The 26011-nt window shown below is 42.1% G+C and overlaps 2 protein-coding genes across 5 annotated transcripts; one reads left to right on the top strand and one right to left on the bottom strand.

The window, feature by feature from the left end:
- Positions 1-21: 21 nt before the first annotated feature.
- homer1b (homer scaffold protein 1b) lies at positions 22-20201 on the bottom strand. 3 transcript variants are annotated; one of them, XM_077600447.1, is made up of 9 exons: positions 19774-20197; positions 11905-12061; positions 10897-11028; positions 9581-9673; positions 7908-8056; positions 3136-3292; positions 2796-2906; positions 2642-2722; positions 22-2559 (listed from the first exon to the last, which is right to left on the bottom strand). In XM_077600447.1, exons 1-9 carry the CDS (start codon positions 19776-19778, stop codon positions 2368-2370), a joined length of 1077 nt encoding a protein of 358 aa, XP_077456573.1. In that variant the 5' UTR covers positions 19779-20197; the 3' UTR covers positions 22-2367. The 3 variants fall into 3 exon arrangements, with proteins under 3 accessions (XP_077456573.1, XP_077456572.1, XP_077456574.1); XM_077600446.1 differs by lacking the exon at positions 19774-20197 and having other exon boundaries at positions 11905-13998; XM_077600448.1 differs by lacking the exons at positions 22-2559; positions 2642-2722; positions 2796-2906; positions 3136-3292 and adding an exon at positions 7118-7698 and having other exon boundaries at positions 19774-20201.
- A 1279-nt stretch (positions 20202-21480) lies between these two features.
- Positions 21481-25929, top strand: tent2 (terminal nucleotidyltransferase 2). Of its 2 annotated transcripts, XM_077601036.1 has the most exons (15): positions 21481-21593; positions 21856-21980; positions 22583-22642; positions 22721-22964; positions 23039-23150; positions 23213-23301; positions 23385-23442; positions 24120-24186; positions 24413-24489; positions 24566-24694; positions 24772-24815; positions 25008-25144; positions 25240-25328; positions 25547-25626; positions 25700-25929. In XM_077601036.1, exons 2-15 carry the CDS (start codon positions 21913-21915, stop codon positions 25784-25786), a joined length of 1341 nt encoding a protein of 446 aa, XP_077457162.1. In that variant the 5' UTR covers positions 21481-21593; positions 21856-21912; the 3' UTR covers positions 25787-25929. The 2 variants fall into 2 exon arrangements, with proteins under 2 accessions (XP_077457162.1, XP_077457163.1); XM_077601037.1 differs by lacking the exon at positions 21481-21593 and having other exon boundaries at positions 21606-21980.
- The last annotated feature ends 82 nt before the right edge of the window (positions 25930-26011 follow it).

Below are 26011 nucleotides of genomic sequence, written 5' to 3'. Positions count from 1 at the left end.
TTACCAGCTTTCAAACACAAGTATCCTGAGGTACGTCTTTAATATCATGAGTTCAAAATTACTTTAAATAGTCAAAAATATTGCCAGTCTTCTCATACCTCTAATTACAATAATGATAACTACATTAAATACCATACATTACAAAACAAGAAAACGAAAAGCTTCTTATATTCACTACTGTACAAAGGCATTCGTCAGCAATAAGCATCTTATAATAAGGTGTTCCACCTCAAAAGTCAACATTTGGGTAACATGGGCCTTATTCCAGTGTATTAACCTGTGAAACTAACTAGTTTAAGTAGAGAATTATAATGTGAAAGTCCAAATTTAAATACATCATGTGATTAAAAAGTGTGGTTACACAGTGGAAACAAGGTGCTCAATTAATTACATGAGTTAGGACTGTAGAAGTTGCAGCATTTGTGTATGATTCAACAAAAAAGGAGACCTTGATAGTCAAAGGCAAGTGTTTCCAGAAGCCATGGATTTAGAATAACAACCAACTCTGTATATATAAGAGTATTGCACTGTTATGCATTTTCAGTATACTGTAGATATAGACAAGGGTTGCCATCATTTGCTTATGAAGTCAATTCTACAATAACGCTTTTCCATGGGTTGATACACAACAATAAGTCACTGCAGGATTTTACTGCATTTGCCTTCCATTCATTTACATGAGTACAAAGTTTGTCGTATATGGTTCTCTAATTATATATCACTAAAATATCCAGTGTAAAATACAAACCAAAAAAAAAAAATGAACTAACCGTGTTCACCCATTGGAGTGAAAAGCTCTGGCCAGAAAATCTCACACAATTAAAGTAGATAGAACACTCTTGAAGCCCTTCGAAATGCACCACTTTGACCAGCAGGGCTGCCACACAGGTTAGCGGTCAAAAGCCGTACACTTCCTGTTGTTGGGGGTGTGAATCAGCTGCATTGATGTGTTTGCGCTCCACTTGAAGAAATATACCTGATACAATGACATAGAGGTGTTGTACAGGGCCTGTCTGGTATTGCTCGGTGTGGGTGTGTGTGTGCGCATGTGGACCATTGTTGTCCTCGTCCCCCAAAAATGCAACCGCTCTCCCATAAGCACAGACACTTTTTATGTACAAAGATTCGACATGTCCACTGGCCTGTGCTCGGAAGGCACACTTTTAAGCAGAAGGCCAGAAGCTCCGCGCAAACATACACACTCACACACGCCACACTGAGTTTGGCAGGAAGACAGCTCAGTTGCCCGCAAAGATGGAAGCAGTCTGGATGCGAGACACTCGCCTGCCCACTCCGACGGTATCGCACGGCCTTCCCAAAATTTCCGAGGCGTACATCGTCTATCAAGAAGCGGGGATTTTACACGGAGGGCAGATATAGCAGATGGTGTGGAAAACCACAAAGTAGTGATTGAATCGTCTATTCATACTGGGTACCAATCTCGACTTAAGAGTAAATTTGAGGTACCAGTGAGCTTGGGCACAATGAAGTCCCAAAAAAATCGGCCACTTCTCATTTACAATTAGACTGCTAAAGGTCAAGGCCCCACAGAGTTTTTGCTCCATATATAAAAATTCACTGCTGTCACAAGGGATGTAAGTACTGCAAGCGGTCGATCATCTTATTGGAACTCAGTTTATTGACAGCTCTGGGTGTCGAGACCTGGGAGCATCCGTGATGTCCCTTTGTATTTTTTTGGGGTGGAGAGTCATCCTTTATTTCTCGGGTACCATGACACTTTGTCGCTTCCCCGCGCTGTCGACTCGCTTTGAATCAATGTGGTGAGAGGACGCTGTTTGAGGAGTTTGGGCAGCTTTGGCGACAGAGTCTTAACAGCAATTTAATTCCACATGACTTTTGACGTTTGTCAGGGGCCGGGAGGGGGGAGCACTGCTGCAAGCTGTGATGTGGTGTCGTTTTAGCAGTCAAACAACAGATGGCACTGAGGCACAGTTGTTAAATGGGAGGGCAGAGGTGTGTGCGTGGGCGTATGAGAGTGGCTTGTAATTTGCTTTAGCGGCTAAACGGTCTCTTCACTCAAGCACGGAGTGGAAGAAAATCTGTGTGTCGTTGGTTCTTTTTCCATCGGCAATCGAGACTCGTCAGATGAAGAAGTAACCGATTATTTTGTTGTCTTTTGTTAAAATCAATAAAAGAAACCCGACAGCTTTTTCAAAGTTGAATTTCTGGCCTGAATGATACACAGATTCAACGAGAGTTCAGCAAAGATCAGGCTCTGCATCCGTCACTGGGGCCTCAATCTGATTTTGGTTGCCCCCCCCAACTTCAATTTGGCCGTGGTGCGTGCGGAAGGTCGGATGAATGGTCGTATGGCTCTGTAACAAAGACGTGTGGCAGCTCCTTCTCTTAGCTGGCCTCTTCTATGAGGCGGGCCAAAGTGTCTCTGAGCTCGGTCAGCTCGAAGATCTTGCCGTCCAACAGCTCCAGCAGCGTTCGCAGGCTCTTCCTAAAGTTCTCCTGCTCCTCCTGATTGTCCTCCATTCGCTGTTCGGCCCCCGCCAGCTGCTGCTCCAGCACCCGACTGCGGAGCTCCGTCTCCTGTCGAGCGAGAGGCAAAAGGCATGATTGTTTGCCACCGCATTGGGGACCTATCAATAATTCATAGCGTCGAAAGGCTCACCTCCAGTTTCTGGGCCAGGGTGTCTTTCTGCTCCATGAGGTCATTCATGTTTTCCAATTCTTCTTTCAGCTTTTCCATTTCCTGGAAAATGACAGAATGGCTTTTAAGTGGTGTCAAACAAGAGTGCAAAATGCCCCTTTGGTCACCAAGTCACCTCTTCTTTTTCCCTCAGGGTTGCCTCCAGCTCTTCGATGGTTTGGTTGAGTTCTGTCTTCTGGGATTTGATGGCCGGGCTTTGGTTGCTCTGGCATTCAAGTTCTGTCACCTACAAGGACAAAGAATTGAGGTCCTCTGCAAAATCAATGAAATTGCTCCTTAAACAACTCACTCATGTTCATCTGAACGCTCGTGAGAGCCAAAACATTTCTTTACGATTCCATCCAGGCTTCTAATGTTGAGCGCTTTATTTGCACCAAATGGATTTGGCACATCAATAAGAATGAGCTGCCCCCCTGTGTGCAAAATGAAACATTCCCGTGCCGCCCCCCGCTTACCCGTTTGTGTAGTCTCTCGGCCTCTTCCTGGTAGGCAGCCAGTTGTTGCTTCCACTGTTTGACGTTGGCAGTGGACTCCAGCAGAGCTGCCGTTAGCTTGGCATTGTTCCCCTTTAGTGCCTCCAACTCAGCTTCCCAGTGTTTTGTCATGGTTGGGCTGCAGGACACAATCAAGCACAGGGATCACACAATGACTTCAACACACTCGCAACTAACGTTACAATTTAACATCACAAATCTTGGAGGGGGTGTAATCTATCAGCCTTGCATCAATCCACTTATCTAGCCACCATTTTTTCTTTTGTCTATGTCCATCTGTCGTCTGTTAATCCAGCTGCTTCTCATCCATCGTCCTTCCATACATCAATTTATAAACCTGCCGACCAATCGAGTCACATGCAGCCATTCCTTTTTTGGAAAACCGTCCAAGACACTGGGAATCTATCTGAGTACGTCCATTTTGGTTTTAGCATTGATGTAAAAAAAATCATTAATTTCACGACTTGGTAGTCTTTGATAACACAAATGATAAAATGTTTGTCAATATATACAATATGTGCCACCAAAAAATGAGATAATTGATTCCCTAAGCGATAAGGCATATTGAACCAAAGACTGAGCCCCCAAACTGAGATAGCATTCAGTAGATTTTGACAACAAACATCCTTTCTTACCAACAGATCCACTTACCTAACAATCATTTCACTTATCTATTCCTCAATCAGCCATCCATACACCCACCGATCCATCTTTCATCCATTCCATCTTCCATCTCTTCATCATCTATCAATTCATTCATCTATTACGCAACCATTATCCATCACCATGCATTGATTCTTACTGTCCACCCTAACAAAGAGTGCGGTGGATGCCAAGCCCGAAAACCAACTCCTCATATACTAGGTAGTCTCTGACAAGAGAATGTAATCCAAGATTATACGAGCAGACATCCTAACTCTAAGAGCTAATCTGATCCAGCTCCACGAGAAGACGAGAAGAGCTACCGATCCCACGCTGCCTAAACTGAAGTCAGGCGAACACACTACTACACCATCAGCGGCTCTGGTAAGTTAATGTTGCAGTATATTATGTCTGAAAGCAACTAGGGAGGCGCATGATACGGAAAACGATTGAAAGGCCCACAAAGTTAAAAGTAAGACACACAACTTTGTATCTGATCTCGGAACTACATTCACAGTGGATGTTTCTATAATGCTCACAGCTTGCCTCTCTCAAACAGAGGCAGTCAGATACTAACAACGACCGACCGTCTTTGAACAGACCAGGTCAGTCCATGACCAAGAGTGTTCTATTCTATTCTTCAAACACACACACATATGCAGAACTTCACTATTCCAAATAACACCCACTCTGTGAGCAGGAAAGGAGAAAAATCCCTGATCTAATTCTCTCAACACTCCCCCAGTGCCTTCACTTCTTACACAACAGCCGCCCCCTCTTGGAGTCCAAGCGTGTCTGTGTGTGTGACGCATAGGAGGGAGACGACACTCCATCCTACACATGTGAACTGGCAGACACATACACAAATACGCACACACACAGATGCTGTCACCAAGGCGCGCCAATGTATAAACCCCGCACAGGCGCTCGGAGAGCAGGAGAGCAGCCGAGACGTCAAGAAGTGAAGATAGAGACGGATGGAGAATGCAAAGCAAGCCACAGAGAAAAATGGTCATGATGGCCATTAAATGAGTCTGAATGGAGGCTGAATTTGGGCTCAGGACGAGGTACACGGTAAGTTCACCTTTATCTCTCAATTCTTGAACGACATTGTTTCACACTGTTATTTTATGGTAATGACGGTTTCCTACTGTTCAGCTGTATTATATTGTGTAAGTCTATAAAAATCATAAAGTATGTCAGTAAACTATAAACAAGTTGACCTTTATTGAGTTTTTGTGAACCGTTTACTTTTGCTTACGAGAAAGTACACTTTGATTCTTGTTGTTGTCAATTTGAACGGTTTTGATGTTCTTCTCCCCCACTGCTACCATGCAAAAAATCCTGAATAAAGCATTCACTTTAATGTTTTGTGCTTTACTCCTCTCTCTAAATGTGTGTGATTCTGGAGGTTTTCCTGCATCGCACATGCACTAACGTGCCAGCATAGTCAGGTTAGTTCTTCCCCCGTCACCGAGCACCTCCAAGAAGCAGTTGCCATGGCAGCAGCAGCGGAGGAGGGCGCTCACGGCATTGTGACGTTTGGCATACGCAACGCCCCCGTTCACTCAAGACTGCAGCCGAAAAAATGGAAAGAAACTCCTCGCACCCCTCCAACACGTCAAGTGCAATAAAAGCTGTCTGTCATGCTCGCTGCCTCTGCCCTTCGCACCCACACACACACTGGCCTACGTTCGCCCCAAAAATAACACATCTGATTCCACACACTAGGTGGAGGAAGCACACACACAAACACCAAATGATGGCCAGTTTACCAAGTAAAAAAAGTACAGTCCTCCAGTGGACATAATTTCTCTTTCAGATAGTATATCACTTCAAAAACTTTGAATGAGCATCATTCAGTGTCAAATGAAAAATCAAAGTGTAGAACTAAAATGGTCAAATCATGTTTTGTTTGTTGTTTTAGATTCAAGGAACGCCTTTTACAAATGAGCCCGATGACATCCATGTGACAGAGAAATCCGAATTTTGACTTAAGGTGCTTTTCTTTTTTATTAGGTCAGAGTATACTATGGGCAAAGAAAATAAGGTAATGTTGTAAATATAAATGAATATTCTGTCTAAACTGATTGCTGTCATTGGCGTTGAAAGAGTAAATAAAGACATTTATCCATCCATGCAACTTATTTCTGAAGTGTTTATCCAATATAGGTTGCTGAATTGAAGTCAAAGTCAATGTACGAACTGAACTGGTTGCCAGCCAATATATGGAAGAAAAAAAACCATTCCAACTAAAATTGAAATCTAGGAACAATTTGTAGTCTTCACTCAACTGAGTAACAAAAGGAAATGATCATTTGTTTAGAATGCTGTGGGTTATTTGTGTTAAACGATTGGTACATGATGTATTGTCCCATGAGGGCAATATTCCGTGGCCTAATTGCCTACTCGACATCAAAGTTTTTTTGTTTTTTTTAGGACATTTTGCGAATTTAGCATAGTTCACGATGAAGAGAGAGGATCAGTTCAACAAAGTTGCCCATGAAGAACTGTTGCTGTTGAAGACTGGTTTAGGGTAAATTGGTTGTAAGCCAATCGAACGACATGACTAAAAAAACTTTGAAAACAAATTACAAATGATTTGTTGCTGCCTCTGCAATTCACATTATAAGTGCTGTGATCGAGTATGTAGTCTAAGCCTACCTAACTGGCTCGTCAGCCACTAATATTTCATATGAAACGTTCCTGACGGCACACAATAAAATACGGGACAAGGTTAGAATATTGCAGCCATCCTTTTTTGAAATGTGAAAAGACAGCAGTTTGCTTGTTATGTCCACACTTGCAATGGCGAATTCCAGAGTGGAGCCTGTCTCCCACGCACACAGCATTAATGGACATACGCACACACACATTCACACACACCTCGGTACAAACCACCCTCACTGCACACAACTTCACTGAAGCCATAAAGAATTCATGATGGAACACTGGGAATTCCAAAGAATTTATGCTTTAGATTCTAAACCCATTTAGAAACATATGATTAAACCCCCTCCAAAGGAAAGGCCTCTGACACGGCCTTTCATTTGAAACTAATGAATGGTATTACATTAGGAGATGGATGTCATTAATTAAGATCACTGAGGAAAATTGAAATGATTGATACAAGATTACAGAGACGGGACAGTAAATGATAGATTCCTTAGAACAGAGCAGCTCAGTTTTGGAAGGTTTATTTTAATTGTTTAGTATGGGTGCTTGTATGTGTGTGTGTGTGTGTGCGTGCGTGCGTGCGCGTGTGCGTGCGTGCGTGCGTGTGTGTGTGCGTGCGTGTGTGCGTGTGTGTGTGTGTGTGTGTGCGCAAGCGAGATATTTTGTACACTCTTTTTCAGTCCATCTTCCTTCCACCGCCCACTCCACAAAATATGTTGTATAAGGCTTACAAAACAAATGATTAACACCTTTTTAGACATAAACCATTTGACCTCACTCAAAATAGTTGAGATTTGTTCTCACATTAGCATTTGGATCAGATTAGTACTATTACAAAGAACATAATCCACTGCTAAAACAAAGAATACAACAGTAGCATGCACTCTTGAATATATAAACACATCATTAGATTCCTGGTGCATGCCAAATTATTGCATAACACACTAAGTCAAATTGTATATAGATGTGATTGAACAAGTTCAAATGTGATTCAAAATGTTCCCTGAAACCAGCTTGAGGGTCAACTAAACCAATTTAAGTACACCAATATACTGCTATGTCAAAGACATGCCGTGCATATTTAGCAGCTGTTGGTCCGATTGTTTTTAATTGCCTAAAAATGTATTATATGGTATACAGCAGTATTCAGCCTCGTAATGACAGCCCTATCAGAAGGAGCAGACACGACAAGTCTTAAACTGCTCCCTAGAGGGAAAAGACATGAGAAAAGAGTGATGAATAGAAGAGCGCCAATGCCATCCTGACACGGCAACAACGAAATCAAATATATACATTAGTTTGCTCATACGAGCCAAAAAGGGCGATATGCACGTGGTGCGCTTCAAATCGATAGTACGGGAAGTGGAGGCCCTGTGTCTGGTGCAACATGGCGGACGCCAGCGTGAGCGACGTACCTATGAGCGAAAGCCAGTGCGTTCTGCGACGGTTCCGGTCTGGAGTCGGAGTTAGGGGTCGTGTCGCAGATGTCGTCCGTGCCGTTGATGTTTTCCATGGGTGGAGTTACCGGAGTCAAAGGTGATGAGAGCTCTCCGGCTGGAGACTCCTTATGTTCACAAGAAAGTTGAAGTAATCAGTCATCTTTAGCGTAGGAGGAAAGTAACAAATTATGCTTACTCTTGTTAGTGTGACCAAGTAGTTTTCTTTTTGTAACTTGGGATATTTTGAGTGTTTTTTCATTCATTCCTTCATTCATTTTCCATACTGTTTATCCTCACAAATGTCTTAGGGAGTGCTGGAGCCTGTCCCAGCTAACTACGGGCACCAGCCGTGGGTTTTCTCCGGGGACTCTGGTTTTCTCCCACATCCCAAAAACATTCAGGGTAGGCTGGATGAACTGTTTCCTTGTGGTTTGTGATTGGCTGGCCTCCGATTCAGGGTTTCCCCAGCCTGGTGCCCGTAGTTAGCTGGAAAAGGCTCCAGCATTTCCCCCGACCCTTGTGAGGATAAGCAGTACGGGATATGGATGAATGAATGAAAAATGGGTGAACTCCAACTCAAGATGTAGTCTTCTAAACTGTATTCTAGACTAGGACCTACATAGTAAATACCTGAAAGTCAACACAGACCATGTATTTTTTGGCTTCCTTTCAATCTTATGATGTCACACCCGAATAGATTCAACCTAAAAATTTAACATTTCATTGTGGCGTTGCGTAACAACAGAATAGAAAAATCGAGAACAACAAACCCAATCTCTAGGGTCTCTTATTATAGAGGATGGCAAAGAGAGAAAGAGAGCCGCCTCATAAAAGAATCATCTTCCCCATATACATAAATTGTTGACTTGGGAAATGATGGAGGTGTGTTTGCATGTGCTTGCTCGGCTGCCTCAAACACCGGTGAACTCTTAATGAGCACTCGCACATTCTGACAGGTCATTAAACAGCTCACTATAACCCGAGGAAAATTGAACAAGTGCGTCTTATCTTTATGCCCCATTCAAGCAAGGGGAAATCATTTGAATGTTGCACATACATGAAAGAAAGCTATTAGGATTTACAGTCGGGTGCGCGGTGCACCAACACAATGGCTTCGCTTGTGCGTCCCTAATGGACAAGGAGGAACTCCGAGATAAGAGACAGATTATGTCTCGTGTTACAGTCCTCATTCAAAAGCGGTGAGCTCCTATCGGGATTTGGCTTAATGGCCCGAGCATGTCACTCTCGGCTTTGCAGTATTTTCTACATCCTCTATTTTAAAGAAGCACTTCCTTGCTTTTATGCTAATGATTATCCATCTTTTGCTTCTCTAATGAAGCAACATAAGGCCCTTGAATTACGTTAAAATCTTTCTCTAAGGAGATTCTCCTTTGACAAAAAACACTCGTTTCTTCCCATAAACTTATTTTCAATTGAAAACCCCTGACATGCAGGCTACTTGTGTTTCAGAAGTTTTATGTTTATTTCGCTTGATGAGTATAAAGTTGGCCAATAATTGTGGTTCAAAGTGAAACATTATGAAGGGACAGGGCAGGGATTACAAATTAGAGTCACCAACCTAGCTTTTCTCAATTTAAAAAAGTTAAGAAAGTTGAGAAAAAGATTTCAGTGTTCATGCCTTAACTTACTTGAGAGGGCGACGTGGCCATTTCCATCTTTTCTTGACTTTTCTCTTTAGCAAGCCGCGCTGCTTCTTTATATTCTGCAAATTTCTCCGCAAACTGGACACACACACACACACGAGACGGGAAGATGAGTCAAAATCAGTAAATATGATAGCTGTCAGTTAACTTTGACAAAAAGGCTCTCGCTCATAAGACATACCCAGAAACGTGAGATAACTAGGTCGGCAGTATGACAGTATATAAATGTTAGCTGCTGTGGCATGTAACATTATAACAGATATTTCCCTTTGAAACTTAAGGACTGCTTGCTTTAAAAGTGTAAGACACACGTCCGCCGGAAGTGCACTCATGTCGGCCATCCTTAAAAAAGCAGCAAGTAAAACTCAATAGGATTCCACTTTGGCGCAATGGAAAGGCTCTGGTTTCAAGAAAGTGTAGTTGGAGGTGCACAACCCGGAGACATTGGATATGACCTAGCAGGTCGAGTGCGAAAGCAGTCCGTTTGTCATTTGGAAATGCATAGGCAAAATTCGGCAAATTTAGTACGTGAATTTTGTTTGGGCCTTAACTGTAGATTTTGCTTTGATTGGATGTTCTATGTAGATAATTATTTAAATGTAATAGCAGCAGAATTATCATCCAGGTAGTCATCTATCAAGATCAGGGTTTCCCTCTGATGCGAGGTTTAATTCAGAAGTTTCAATCACTGCGTTTAAAAAGAATACGCTGGTCAGATGTAAAATAAATGATCAATTACTGCCTTATAGATAAAGATAGTATACGTGTATACTATCCCTCAGTAAATGTCGACCTTAAATTTGAATTGAGAGCCTGGCGGCTGACCAAATTACACGAGAGTGTAAAAAAATAATATTCATACACTCTCAAACAGTTTATGATAAATAATTTATAGGAAGGTGAATGAATTTATGGATATTATTATGTGCACCGGTTGAGGGGAGGGGCAACCAAAGGACGTAATATTAATGTTCAACATATTACTAAGTGAAAGAGGAAAGGCCTTCTGTATCAGCTTTGGTTAGAAGAACCTTCATATTACAACAGTGTTTGGTTAAGGTTACTGTATGTGAGGGTTTCTTTTTGTATTTTTTATTATCAAAGCTTAATCATAATGCGTAAGTGAGAAACCACCACCTACACCCATATGCATATCATCCAATACACAGCTTCCATGAACACAAGAGCATCATTATTGTGAAATGCTAAATGGCTTTAGCGAGAAAAAAAGATAGACAAATGGTAAAAAAAAATGGTGGGCAGAGAAAGACATTGTGTCCATGTGTTTGTTGGAGTGCTACCTTAGACAGATGATGCTCAGTGGAGAAACCCAGGCCGTAGACGGTGTTTGCTCTACTGTCCGCCCACTGGCCAAACTTCTGGGAGGTCTTTGTGAACGTCATGTTGGGGCTGATGGTGCTGTTAATTATCGCCTGAGGCACACAGGATACCCACTTAATACATTTTTATTGAACTTACCACAGCATGTATATGTAGATGTGTGTGTGTGTGTGTGTGTGTGTGTGTGTGTGTGTGTGTGTGTGTGTGTTCAGACGAGACCGTGTTTAAAGGTCATGAATAATTTAGAGCGTATACGCCGTACACTTTTGGTCTGTTAATGAGGATTGTTGACAGCGATAGGTGTGTGTGTGTGTCGTTTAAGTGTTCCATACTGTAATCCGACATCCCTAGAGCAAAGCTAATTAAAAGATGATCAATGTTGTGGAACATTCTGATGAACTTACATCATTGATGCATACCATCATGGGTTAAGTTCAGCATACGCGCGTCTTACGTAATCAACTAATCTGCTTGGCTTAATGTTAAACGTTTGACGCTGCATCACAATCATTACACACACTGACGACAAAATAAAATACATGAATTCATCAATTGCCTCGGATCTTGAGGTACGCCACTGACACATTATGAATTGCCTGGTCGGTGGTCAAATTTCACAAATGATTGAAATAAACAAATAAAGTTTGTCAAATTGACTTGGTTTTCCATTGGTCATTTGTACTTTTTTTCTGGTCAATTATAAGTAAATCGATACACATCTTTAAATTAGTAAGTGTTGTTCACAAAAACGTCGGACTTGTAGATCCAACACGTCTGTATTTATATGCAGGCACAGGTTGAAACATGAGCTACGAGTCTTGTGAGGGCGTGCGGTGCATTCACAGTACAGTTTGCAGTATTTTAACCCCTGGGTGAGACTGTTAGAGGGAAACATTTTGATAAAAGCAAGTCAATGATCAGCAGCTGGGAAAAGAAGACACACGCTGCAGGAGATGATCGAAGCTGACCTTGGTTCCATCCAGGCTGATGATGCGGTAGACATTGCGCGTGCTGTCGTAAAAGTAGGACACTGTCACGGCGTGCTTGCTGGTGGGCAGCCAGTTCTTCTTAGTGTTGGGGTCAATTTGGAAGACGTGGGCCCGCGTGCTGTAGATGGGCTGTTCCCTGAAGGGGACGAAAAAAAAGTTATGAACTTCCTTGTGCCGCAGTACCAAGGTCTCTCCGAACCCGGTGCCAAAACGCTTGCTGTCCGCTGCAGAGTCGGATCGCCCTGGCAACCGAATAACCAGATCGCCGCGCTCCATCGTTGCGTGGAAATAAACGTTGGGCCAAAACAGTTATGAGTGCACGTGGTCCAGCTGCATTCTTGACTCGAAGAAGGTTGAGAAATGCTTTGTCATCACAACCGACCAACTGCACCATAAACTCGCACTAAGTTTGCCCTCTTCGCAGGCTGTGGCGTCTCTCTCTCTCTCTCTCTCTCTCTATACGCCGATATGGGAATGTCTGCAGCAAGGAGCCAGGGTCACACAGGGGAGAAAAGAGAGCGTTTAAGGCTAAATATAGACAGTAGGCCACGCTTTACTGCCAAAGACACACCCCACTGGACTACACTTTCCACATGGACTAACTTAAGTGTATGTGTGTGTATATATAAACAGACCCTGAGGAACAAAAAGATCCGCATTTCTTTGAGAAACATCTACTATAGTTTGGTTGAATCACCAGAAGACGGAGTACCACCGTTAGTTCCATGTACGGCTTTTGGAGATTCAGGGGATCCTTAGCTGCCCAACTTCTTTGGGTTTATTAGTGAGCCACAGACATTCATTCATCTTCCACACCGTTTATTACGGTGGGGGGTGCTGGAGACTATCCCAGCTGACTTCCGGCAAAAGACAGACTACACCATAGACTGGTCGCCAGTCAGCCGTAGGGCATGCAGAGACAGACAGAGAACCATTCGTACCCACAATCACACAGCTACCAAGCGGGAATCAATCTCACGCTTGCCTGCACCGAAGTGAGGCGAGTGAAGCACTACACCATCAGTTGGCTGGGACACAGACAGTACTATATCTCAAATATAATTTTATTGATTAACTGCCGCATATTCAATAAGCATTTGGGAAGTGTGGTGATTAATTGTAATGCTGTAGATGGAATTCTTTCCCTTCGTTTTTGACGCAAAATCTCTGTATAGTTTTCCTGATCCCACGTGACACTTTTACGCATTGATGTTCTTATTCTTTTTTATTCTTTGTTCAATCCATTTCAGCCTCATTAGTCACAAAAGTGCTGAAAAAAATATCTAAAAATATATAAATACTAGATTTGTATTTTTGATTACTTCAAGGGGCTACTATTGACACCTAGTTTGGATGTTGACATAGTGGCTGATTATTTTCTAATAATTTAACTTATTTTGAATTTTTCAGGGAGTTGCTTTACGAGCATTCAGTCAAGAATTATTTCATACTTTTAAAAATGTTTTTTTAAATGCATATACAACAGGCATAATAATTGCTCATATTTTCACTATTAATGGTCAGGGGTAGTCGTTATCCCCAATATAGCCAGTATGCTGTACAGAAAATATTAGAGTAGAATCCTGTTTCTAAAATACCTATTGCTTCATATCTCTAAAGTGAAATATTTGGACTTAGACCAATAAATAATATAAGCATATAAGCTCCATATAGAAATGGTCTAAGCTCAATGATGGGTTTGGCTGATATGACTTAATTCCTTATTGACCTGCTGGATTGACCACTGCCATATTCAAGTCTTTGCGCCATCCATCTACTCGTTTGACAGACCGACTGAGATGCATTGTTTTGCTTCATTGTTTCAACCACTGACAATGCCGTTGTCCTTTACAGCATTCTGTCGGCTTTTTGGAGAGAATCTATAGTCAGTCCAGTGCATAGGGAGTTATTCTGAGCTTGCTCTGCTGGCAGAGTGGGAGATAGAGAAGTGCTTACACTGCAGTGAGGGGGTGATGGTGGGACATCAAAGGCTTGGTGTATAAATGAACATTAAAATTCATCAGCAGTACCCCTCCTGTGTGTGATTAGCCAAGACTGGAAAAGACAGAACAACATGGAAACAGAGGGAAGTTAATCGGGAGGAGCAAGATGGGGGGAGTGAGGGTGGTTAGGGGGAGGCGGGGGGGAATAGGAAGTATGAGAGTGAATTTGGGATGATTACTGCTCCTCCACAAAGCTGCTTGTGGAGTGCAAATTATCATAATCATGGAAAGCAGTGCTAGTGGCAGAAGTGTGAATCATTTCAACTGTGCGCACATCACACAGGCATGATCTGTCTGTGTCAGGGGTGGCCATGTCCGGTCCTCGAGAGCCCCTATACAGTTTTCCATATCTTGCTCCTCTACTACACCTGAATAAAATTATCAACTCATCAGCAAACCTAACCCTAAATCTAACCCTAAACCTAACCCGGAACCTAACCCGAACCCGGAACCTAACCCTAACCCGAAATGCTGGTAGGGTTGGGTTTGGGGTTAGTTTTGGGGTTAGCGAGTTATGGAAAACAGACTGGATAGCTCTTGAGGACCGGATTGGTGACCCCTGCACCTAACCCTAACGCTAACCCTAAATCTCACCCTAACGTTAACCCTAAATCTCACCTTAACTCTCACCCTAAATCTCACCCTAACTCTCACCCTAACTCTCACTCTAAACCTAACCCTAAAGCTAACCCTACAGCTAAACCTAAATCTCACTCTAACTCTCACCCTAAAGCTAACCCCGAGGCTAACGCCGAAGCTAACCCTGAAGCTAACCCTGAACCTTCCCCTAAACCTTCCCCTAAACCTTCTCCTAAACCTAACCCTAAACCTAACCCTAAACCTTACCCTAAACCTAAACCTAAACCTAACCCTAAACCTAACCCTAAACCTAACCCTAAACCTAACCCTAAACCTAACCCTAAACCTAACCCTAAACCTAACCCTAAACCTAACCCTAAACCTAACCCTAAACCTAACCCTAAACCTAACCCTAAACCTAACCCTAAACCTAAACCTAACCCTAAACCTAACCCTAAACCTAACCCTAAACCTAACCCTAAACCTGACCCTAAACCTGACCCTAAACCTAACCCTAAACCTAACCCTAAACCTAACCCTAAACCTAACCCTAAACCTAACCCTAAACCTAACCCTAAACCTAACCCTAAACCTAACCCTAAACCTAAACCTAACCCTAAACCTAACCCTAAACCTAACCCTAAACCTAACCCTAAACCTAACCCTAAACCTAACCCTAAACCTAACCCTAAACCTAACCCTAAACCTAACCCTAAACCTAACCCTAAACCTAACCCTAAACCTAACCCTAAACCTAACCCTAACCCTAAACCTAACCCTAAACCTAACCCTAAACCTAACCCTAATTCTAAACCTAACCCTAACCCTAATTCTAAACCTAACCCTAACCCTAATTCTAAACCTAACCCTAATTCTAAACCTAACCCTGATTCTAAACCTAACCCTAATTCTAAACCTAACCCTAACCAGAATGGATAGAGGCTCTCATGGACTGGACGTGGCCACCCCTGCGTCTAACCCTAACCCTAATTCTAAACCTAACCCTAACCAGAATGAATAGAGGCTCTCATGGACTGGACGTGGCCACCCCTGCGTCTAACCCTAATTCTAATTATAAACCTAATCCTAACCAGAATGGATAGAATGGTAATTCTAAAACTAACCAGAATGGATAGAGGCTCTCATGACTCGACGTCGCCACCCCTGCGTCTACCCCTAACCCTAATTCTAAACCTAACCCTAACCAGAATGAATAGAGGCTCTCATGGACTGGACGTGGCCACCCTTGCGTCTAACCCTAACTGTAACCCTAACCGTAACGCTAACCCTAAACGTAACTCTAACCCTAACCGTAATCGGGATTGTTATGAAGCTTCTGGACAGCTTGCTGATGAGTTCATCACTTGATTCAGGTGTGGTAGAGGAGCAAGATATGGAAAACAAACTGGATAGGGGCTCTCGAGGACCGGACTCGGCCACCCCTGCGCCTAACCCTAACTCTAACCCTGCCTCTAACACTAACCCTAAACACTGGGTTATGTTTAGGGTACTGTTTAGGGTTATATTTAGGGTTATGTTTAGGGTTATGTTTAATGTTATGTTTAGGGTTATGTTTAGGGTTATGTTTAGGGTTATGTTTAGGGTTATGTTTAGGGTTATGTTTAGGGTTATGTTTAGGGTTATGTTTAGGGTTATGTTTAGGGTTATGTTTGGGGTTATATTTAGGGTTATGTTTAGAGTTATGTTTGGGGTTCTGTTTAGGGTTATATTTAGGGTTACCTTTAGGGTTTGTTTAGGGTTCTGTGTAGGGTTATATCTAGGGTTATCTTTAGTGTTATGTTTAGGGTTATGTTTAGGGTTATGTTTAGGGTTATGTTTAGGGTTATGTTTAGGGTTATATTTAGTTTCATGTTTAGGGTTAGGTTTGATTCACATAGATTCCTAATAGTATATATGGTATATAATAAGAGGAAGGAGAGCTCTAACAATTGGCGTGCAGGGTGCACTGCAAAATGCAAGCGCAAGTCAAGGGAGAGAGAAAAAGGTTGATGATGTGAATGCAAAGGAGTTGGGTATGATGATGCAGCCATTTTTTGTGGATTAAAAGGATTCTGTCAACTGTTAGTCTTGCACAATGGACATTTTACTGAGAATAGAAAACATTTTGCTCAAAACAGAACTGAACTTTGGCTGTTATGAAATATTAAGAGAGCATGTCAAAGAGGACACGACCATCAGAAATACTCATAAACCGAAACCTCAACAATTGTAGGGAAGGTGACAGGTGTTGTCTATAAGAAGCACTGTAGGGGGCTTGATGCACAGATGCACAATTATCCTGTGAAACCAAACTGCTTTCACGTTAGTCACTTTCTCATCCAAACGGTTGCACGTTTTTTTTCTACTTCATTGTATCCCCTTTAACTATGCAGCTGCCCCTATTTCTGTAGAAAAAAATACACCAGCATTACATAACAGGGGTCCATCCCTGGAGCGCTCACTATCCCTTAGATACCTTGACCCCCCCACCCCCACCCCCACCCCCTCCCCTTCAAACATCACCCAAGAGGGTTTCCTTCTTTGGAGTTCCTTTTAATTTAATTATTACTCATTCCACAGAGAACAGCTTTAGGGAGAGCTGAGCTCACATATTAGGCGGAGTAGGTTTATTAATAAGTGCGCTTCAAGATGCTCTATTTACTTAAAGTGCCTTAGATGACCCCTGTTGTACTATGAAATCACTTTCCAATATGCACTCTTGAAAGAAACGAAGAGAAACAGACAGTATTTTGCCTTTGGAAGTTGATAGATAGCTAGTTATTGTCCGACCTGGACTTTTTCCAAATGTGTCATAATACCAAGCAGTAAGAGTGTTAGTATTGAACTGAGAATGCTGATGGATGGAAGAAAGTCACACTACATGCGCAGAGTCGGAGAGATAATGTAGTAGAATTGATCATTCAGAAATGAACCTTTTGGAAAGCAAGACGCGCATCAGCCTGAACTTTTAAGAACAAAATTGCAGTGATAGTAAAAATACAAAAAGTTGTCCAAAGCCTACAATGAACATGTTGGTCAAATTATTTATAGAAAATATTGCAAAATTTCCCAACATTGTCTCCAGGTGTGTGTTCATTCATTTATTTTCTGAACCACTTTATCCTCACAAGGCTCGCGGGGGCTCCTGGAGCCTATCACAACCCTGAATCAGGGGCCAGCCAATCGCAGGGCACGAGGAGACAGACAACCAATCAGGCTCACACTGATACCTAGTGGCAATTTTGAGTTTTGGGGGAATGTGGGAGGAAACCAGAAAACCCGGAGAAAGCCCACGCAAGCCCAGGGAGAACATGCAAACTCCACAGAGGTGGACCAACGTGGATTCGAACCCAGGACCCCAGAACTGTGAGGCCGACGCGCTTTGTTTGCTGTCCTAATAAGGACAAAAGGTGTAGTAAATAAATGGAATGCAGACGCGCAGCTCATACAGCTGACATCGATACTTAGATGTCGCCATGACAACAAAGTTTTTGCCCTGGTTTGACATAGAAGCATTGACGTTATCGGCCCAGCTACACACTCCAACAGGCTTGGCCCTGAACCAGCCGGGTGAAACATCAAATAGGATTTTAATTGTGTCGTTACACTTTCAACCTTTATCATATGGGATTCATAAACCGACGTGTGATTTCCCGCTGTGCCCTCGATCGCATTGGATATGTTCCATTGTGGATCAATTGACTCAGTGAGTCCATTGCATAAGAGTAACTTAGTCACCAGCATAGCAGAGCTGGCGCGAGGTGGGAGACCGTTAGATGGATGGATGATGAGCTGCCCACACTGTGGGAGGTGTGAAAATGCTCCGTAGAAGCCTTCTGTGTTGTTAGATCTAATGCAGGAGTTTGGGCTTGAAATTGCAGCATGCCTCACACAATATTATCAACCTCTTAGTGGGTCATTAATCCCACTAAACTGTGGGAGACATCTGTTAATGAAAGTAAGGCCCGGTGGGGGTTAGGGACCACTGGGCTCAAGATGGCCGGGTAGGAGGCATGAAAATGAGCACTGTTGCGCACCAAGCAGGTACATCTTGCTGGTGGGCGCATTTGGTGGGAGATATTTAAGGTTACAGCTGCTGCCATGGAGACAGGATGCCACTAACATTCGCAGAAATAGTGCTCGGCATTGGAGCTGCATCACCCGGAACAGGATGTACAGAGCATCACAGAACAGATGTCTGACAAGATGGAAGGAAAACGCCAGTTTGTTACTTATGCCGCGGTTCTTAACTTACATAACCGTCTGTAATATAGGCAGGGAGCATGCAGTGGGAGGGCGAGGGAGACATTATTACCTGTGTCAAGGAAGTTCTCCCAGTTGCCTCTGAGCTGCTTTACTTTAAGTACAACTAATATCAGCTTTGAACGTTTCATGATTGGAGTATGATTTGCTAATGATGATGGCACGGAATTAAATTAAGTTTTAAAACAAAAGGGAGAAATGTTTTTAGCACATTCAGTCTTATTGAGTTGGAAGGAAATGCCTTATGTGCATACAGGGTCAGAAGCTATACAGTTAAAATATTCAGATAGCTCATTTGGCAGTAAAAGTTACCATGGAAAATCAAATTTAATAGCTTTAGACAGTAAGCATTGGATGGGTGTTTAAGCCTTGGCAGACGTTTGTGCTTTTTAAGTATGCCTTAAACCTCTTTAAGTCTAGCTACGTTCTGCATTGTTGTGGATAAAGAATAGTAATAATTCATACTAATTTGAAGAGTATATTAACTAGCCATTATAATGTATTTATTGGCTTTGTATTTTGGTTTTCACATTTTGTCCAATTGTTAAGAAAAGAATTCTTATGGGTGTTCAGTATTTAGTTTAAAGAACTGAAAACGTTGTTTGTTATGTGAATACCTCTGACAATGTCCATTAAATAATTGAATTTGTTTCAACTTTACATTGAATCTCATTATATAGTATAATTGGTCATTAAGGTGTATGAAATTAGGGGGAAAAACTTTTAGACTTCCATTTCTCTCAATTAGGATTACCAAAGTTATGAATGCGTGCAACTTTCCATGTTGGGCCTCAAGTCTGTCATACTAACAAACCGAATTATGAGTAGACTAATTAGCATGGCATGTTTAGATGAGCCAAAGCCTCCTTGGCATGAATCTGGCAGTACATTAGAATATTTCTATTTTCTTGATATAAAATATAGTCACTGCGCTGCGTCTTCGCAGTGTTTTGCATGTGCCACGGAGAGTAGCGTGAGCCAAGCTGTGATAATAATCACTTACCCCATTGTTGAGGACGAAACGCAAGGCGACACCTCTGGTAACGAGAAGCAACCTCCACCGTCGGATAAGATTCTGCGTATACACGACGCTGTTTTGTCCACACCGCTAAATCACCGTCGCTTGCGTCTGCAGGAATGTGAAGACGAGCGCTCCATCCCCCGCGGCTGGCTGGCTGTCACTGCGCGGACCCACGCAGAAACGTCGCTGAGCGCATGGCTCCAGTCCGAATCCGAGGATGAGTCGTCCTCCCTCCCGGTTCCGGGGGATCCGACGTGGCTGCAGGGCGTCAATGACAGATTCCAAGCCGAAGGAGGCAAAGGAGGGTGGAGAAGCCCCGCTGCGTGAACTGGGAAAGACAAACCAGAGGCAGCGGCAGCAGCAGCAGCATCACCGTGTCCACCCGCCTCCCTCTCCCTGATTACCATTGGCTCACAGGCTACACCCCCACATTTCTGAGTGCATCACTTCTGCACTGCACTTGTAAGCCTGCAGTTGCTGTGTATTATTTATACACGAATTTAAAACCATGCACCTATATTTGACTCGTTGGCCTGGAGGTTGGATTCAATTGGATGTGCGTCTTTTTTTTTAAATTAGGATGATGATGGGTCATTCGCTTTCCTCCCACGGAGGAACGAGTCACTCTCCAACCTTCACGTCACCGTTCCGTCCTCCGCAGTGACGTCACGGCATGGCTTCTCGAGAGACTCGTTTCTTTTTTAGGTATTGTTGACCAAGTTTAATGGGAAGTCGAAATGCAGCGAATATAGAAACACCCATGATGAAGAGAAATTTTGGTCCTGAATAGGAATCTTTTTTTTTTTCAAGTGCCTGTGCTTTATAGTACAATATATTTTCTCTAATGACATTATACCTGTAGTTTTTACTCCCTTTTTGGTCGAAGTGGGCCTAATACGACACCTAACATTACATCCACAGTTGACCATAAAAAGTCATGAATGAAGAAAGTCTATGAGTGACTATTGATTTATTCATTTTCAGTTCTGATTACCCTCAGGAAGAGCATATCCCAGTTAACAACGGGCAGCAGGCGGTGAACACCCTGAATTTGTTGCCAGCCAATCGCTGGGCACAATAAGACAAACATTTGCATTCTTACTCATATATCTAAAAACATTATCGATTTTTCAAGAAGTCTGTCATTTATGTTCCCAGTATGTGGGAGGAAACCACAGTATACCCATAGAAAACCCATGGAGGTATGGGCACGTGCCAACCAGTCAGCCTAGAAGTGACTAGTTTTAGTAATGTATCTCAATGCCTGCCATTGACAAGGATAGACGTCAATTCATTTAAACTGCAAGGATTTACTGTGAATGCTCACCTTTCTATGTGATGCCCTCATCCATTTTAACTGGGAGGGTTGCCAGTGATCATTTGAGTATTTTGGCTGGAAATTATCCATTTTGTGTATCTCCAGAAATCAGTTGCTCCAACAAGAAACAGGCCAACCATATGAGAAGACCTCTTCTAAAAGTTACAGCAGTGGCCTTTTATGGAATTCATTGGCCCCCATTGACGGCAATAAATGTCCAATTTGTCTTGTCTTCCCAGTCTAAATGGATTAGACGCTGTGCGCCATCAATCACATTCCCACCAAGTCCTCCTAGTTTAAATAAATTAACAGTCTATGTTTATAACATAACATAATTGGTAACATCTTTCTTGACGCCAAATTAAAAGTACTATTCTATTGCATTTCACGCAGACGGCTCCTTTAGATTAAAACTATTGCGTCATGATGACGCGGTCACGTGACCAGGAAGTAAATACCTTCGTGTAGTTTACATTGGGAAATGGTAGGTTTTGAAAACGCGTAGTTTTTATATAAATCATGTGATGAAGCGAACGATTTATTTTTGTAATATTACTCGCGTGATTCGATTGAGGCACCGCCGTCATTCTAATTATTAATGTTGATTTCACTAGCTTGAAGAACTAGCCCGAGTTACTTTATGATTGTGGTTTTCCTCTCACACCTCAGTCAACACTTAGTTGCCTAATATTTAATGTTTCATCTTTTGCTAATTGTTCTTCTTTTCCCTTTCATCACTGACACAGAGACTGCGCGCCACGTGTTTTTACGGCACATAGACGAGTGGACGACCGGTTTTCGAAATGAACTCACGGAATCACCCAGCACCTTTCATGGATCCGCATTTTAATCGTCATGAACTGAGCGATCGGTGAGAATGACTGAGTATTACTATTGTTTTTGAAATATTAAATATGGGCTTCCGGTCCGTTGCTTTTACGCGATCCGACACTGTTCTAACCATGATTTCCAACCTTACATTGATGTTGAACATCAGGATGCTGAGTTTTAAATTAACCAAAATACACACAATCCCTTCTGAATCGCAATTATTTTTATTCATTGGCTACTTTAAGTGAGTGTGGTTCACAGCATTAAATTATTTGGTAAACAGAATTCTAAACTTTGTTCAGAATGTAATTTTACAAATTATTTTCCGTATTGGAGCAATGGAGATGCTCATAACAAAGGGCTGGAGGGGAAAAAAAATCTGATCCTTCCCAAATGACGTTACACAGTTATTGTCAACCTCAACATAATATTTGGTCTCACCCCTGTAGACAAATGACCTACTTCCTGTAACATATTTCTAGTCTTTTCCTGCCATTGACAAGAATACACATCCAGTTCATTTCAACTGGGATTGCTGGATTGGACATCTGGTGACGTCAATGGCAGCCAAAGAGCTAACACGTGTGTAGGAATTGTGTTGATGTTCCTTTTCATTTCTGCACATGGCATCTTTCCTACTAGTGGGAGGAATCCCAACCCGTTCCCTCCTCCACCTCATCAGAATATGAACGATGGTCGCAAGTATGTCTTTTTGTCTAAAAGAGAATTGTTGACACTCGTATTTATTTGCGTTTTAAAAGCTCACTCGTGCTTTCACAGGAGAAAACACCAGGACCACTTTGCTCCGGTTGCGAAGCGGCAACGTTCTGACAACTCAAACCACCCGCCTTTGCAACAACATTACTGTGCTCTTCATTTTTCTATCCTTGACCGAGTAATGGCGGACCACTCCGGATCATCGTTTCTTGATTTCAATTACCCTCTTCCCAGCTCACATAACCATAACCGGTCTCCTGAGAGTTCGCCCGATTTCATAGACATCAACCCTTATTCCGATGGCAAGGTAGCATAATAAGAAGCACTACTTTATTGCAGAGCATTTTTTTTCATATTGTTGATGTATTTTTGTGCCCTCAGGCAAGCAAGCAGGTGTTCCATCTATTTGAGTTGTGCAAGCAGCAGACTCCTGATTTAACTCACAAAGAGGTGTGCACTAGGTTGCTGCAAGAAAACGGCTGGGTCTCCAAAGGTGCGTATGAAGCACTCTCAGTCAGTGTACTTTTTTTCATCATTGCTTTGCTGTTCTCACAGTGGGGTGTCTGTATTTGACGGGATCCTCCATGAATGGATTAGGCAGCCGGAGCAGTGACGCTGATTTGTGTTACGTCCTCCACGAAAATGTAAATGTCTTTTGACTCTACCTTTTACCGCCCGCCTCTGCTATCGAGATTTGTTCTCATATTCGTATTGCCTCATGTTTCAGAATCAAAAGAATTCAATTGCTGTACTCACTGAGCTCAAAAGGATTATATATTCAATGCGTGAGTACAAAACTCAATCATTTTTGCGCTCTTTGCCGTTATTAACAGGATTTTGCTAAAGTTTTTTTTTGCTAATTGATTGCTCATAATGCTGTATCTCTGTTTTACATGCTGTCTTTTTGCATGTGTGCCACCTGATTTTGAGGATCTGACGATACCGAGTCCCGTTCCGGTCACTCGGAAATGTGTTAAAAAGAGAAAAAAAACAATTCCTCATCTTTTGTCTTCCCCTCATTTGAACTACGCCACCACGGACGGCAATATAGCCATATAAAGGGTTATAACTATACCATTGGTTCTAGGAAGTAGAAGAAAAAAAAGCCAAATCTCTATTTTTTTGGGTGGTGGGATGCAGGTTCATTGTGGGAAAGTTTTTATTTTTTTATGCGCTGTAAACCAATTTGCTTCTAAATAGTATGAAATCTGTTCAAATATAAATGCTAAAAACATGGGCACAAACTGAGAGCAATGGAGTGCTGAATCTCAGAGTTACATGTAGAAACTTTTTTTTTAATCTAAATTTTCTCCAGGATGCAAGCCTTTGTGGTTAGCCAGTATGTTATTCAGATATTATAAATATTATCCTTTTACTCTTTTATAATTTTGTACTGTTAATAATGTGCAAACACTGCAAAACTACAAAATATTTTCATTTATTTCTCTGATTTGTCTTCTAGATGCTGTGGACCAGATCCTTCTAATCAGAGCCAAAGTGCCAATCCTCAGGTTCAAGTGGAAAAACTGGTGAGATAGAATCAGTACTCGCCATTGACCTTCAAACATCGGCTACCATTGACGACGATAGATTTGCCAATCCATTTGTACTGGGAGCGTAAGCAGCGATTCGTCGCTGTCAGCCTTCCCAGTGCAACTGTATTGGACTTGTATCGTGGTCAGTGAAAGCTGGTGAAGGATGTTTCACATGGTTCTAAAATCCAAGGTTGACTAATAAATGGAATTCTCCTTTCAGCCAACTGATATTTGACTTGAACGTCAACAACACAGTGGGAATCCGTAACACATTTCTTCTAAGGAGTTATGCTTATGGTAATTTTTATGTCAGTTTAGTTATTTTGATCAGTTAAAGGAAGGCTAAATTCATGTAAAACGACTGTATGTCAAGTTGAACCCAGGATACGGCCCCTCATACTTGTTATTAAGAAGTGGGCACGTCACCATAAAATCAACGATGCCAGTCAAGGAACCTTAAGCAGCTACGCACTAACGCTGATGGTGCTACACTACCTCCAGAGTCAGTACCCATACGACAGTCCGCCTATTTTAATTCTCATTTCAGAAAATATGATCATTTTTTTATTGTCCTGACAGCTCGTGACAAACCGGTCGTTCGTTCGCTACAGTTGGACTTTCCGGTAAGTCATCACATTTTTTAGGGCAAATTGGTTTGGTTAGCTAGGCTGGGGAAAAAATTACATGAGTTCTTTGGATAACCGAAAAACTAGTGTATCATTTATGATGCAACTGGTGCTTTAGGTTAATAAAAGACAATTGTACTGTGTTTTTAATTATAAAAGCATTAAAAAGAAACTCGAATTGATTTTCAGGAGTGTTTTGATCCCAATCTGGCCATTGAGGTAATCCCGGAGAGAGCCAAACGCATCCCACGCTTCCACTCGGACAACGGCTCATCCCTGGGGTTGCTGCTTCTGGGTTTTTTCAGATATTACGCAAAGGAATTCAGGTGTTGAAAATAACGCATGACGTCGCCAGTGCTTGTCCGTCACTTCTCTTTGCGTTTCCCTTCTTATTACGTATTCTTGTCCCATCTTGTCCCAGCTGGGAAAGGAGCGTGATTTCTGTACGAACTGGCAGAGCATTGCCTAAGGAACATCCACAGTGGAGAGACAAATTAATATGCATAGAAGGTGAGCATGTTGTCAAATAGACCACGACCAAGCATTTCTGAAAGAATCCTTAAATGGGAAATAATGTGGAGGAGAGAAAGTGTCATCATAGAAGGTTGATATTTGACGGTCTACAATTTGGTGTCTTGTCGTGAAGGATTCTTTTTCTGAAATGCATATTTCATAATCAGAAAATAACAAATCTGGAGACTTTTTTCTGTATATCTCTATTCTTATAGAGCCATTTGAGAGGAACAATGTTGCACGGGCGGTTCACAAACGAGACAAATTTGATGCTATTAAGACACAGTTTTCAAAGGTATGCAATCGTAAATAATTTCCTAAACAATCTGTTCCAGTTTTCTAAGCTTTTATCGTGTCATTTTTTGCAGTCTTGGATGGCACTGAACAATTCGTTGGACCTAAACGCCATTCTTCCTGTTGAAAAGATCATTGATGACGAAACGTCTTGTTTCTGATACATTTACATTCCTCTGCTGATGTTACCAACAGCCTTGCTTTTTTTACTATTGTGTTTTAGAAATTATAAGTTCCTTTTAAATTTGTCAAGTTTGCTGGATGTTGTGATCTGACAAAAGGAACATATAAAAGAAAAACAACACCTTTCTCATATATGCATCACATTGATAATGGGAATCAATTGAATAATAATACATTTAAAAAAGTTTCATGATCAAACTGAG

Source organism: Stigmatopora argus, chromosome 5 (assembly GCF_051989625.1).
Source record: "Stigmatopora argus isolate UIUO_Sarg chromosome 5, RoL_Sarg_1.0, whole genome shotgun sequence".
Classification (NCBI taxonomy): domain Eukaryota; kingdom Metazoa; phylum Chordata; class Actinopteri; order Syngnathiformes; family Syngnathidae; genus Stigmatopora; species Stigmatopora argus.
This window is presented reverse-complemented; position numbering and strand designations above follow the sequence as displayed.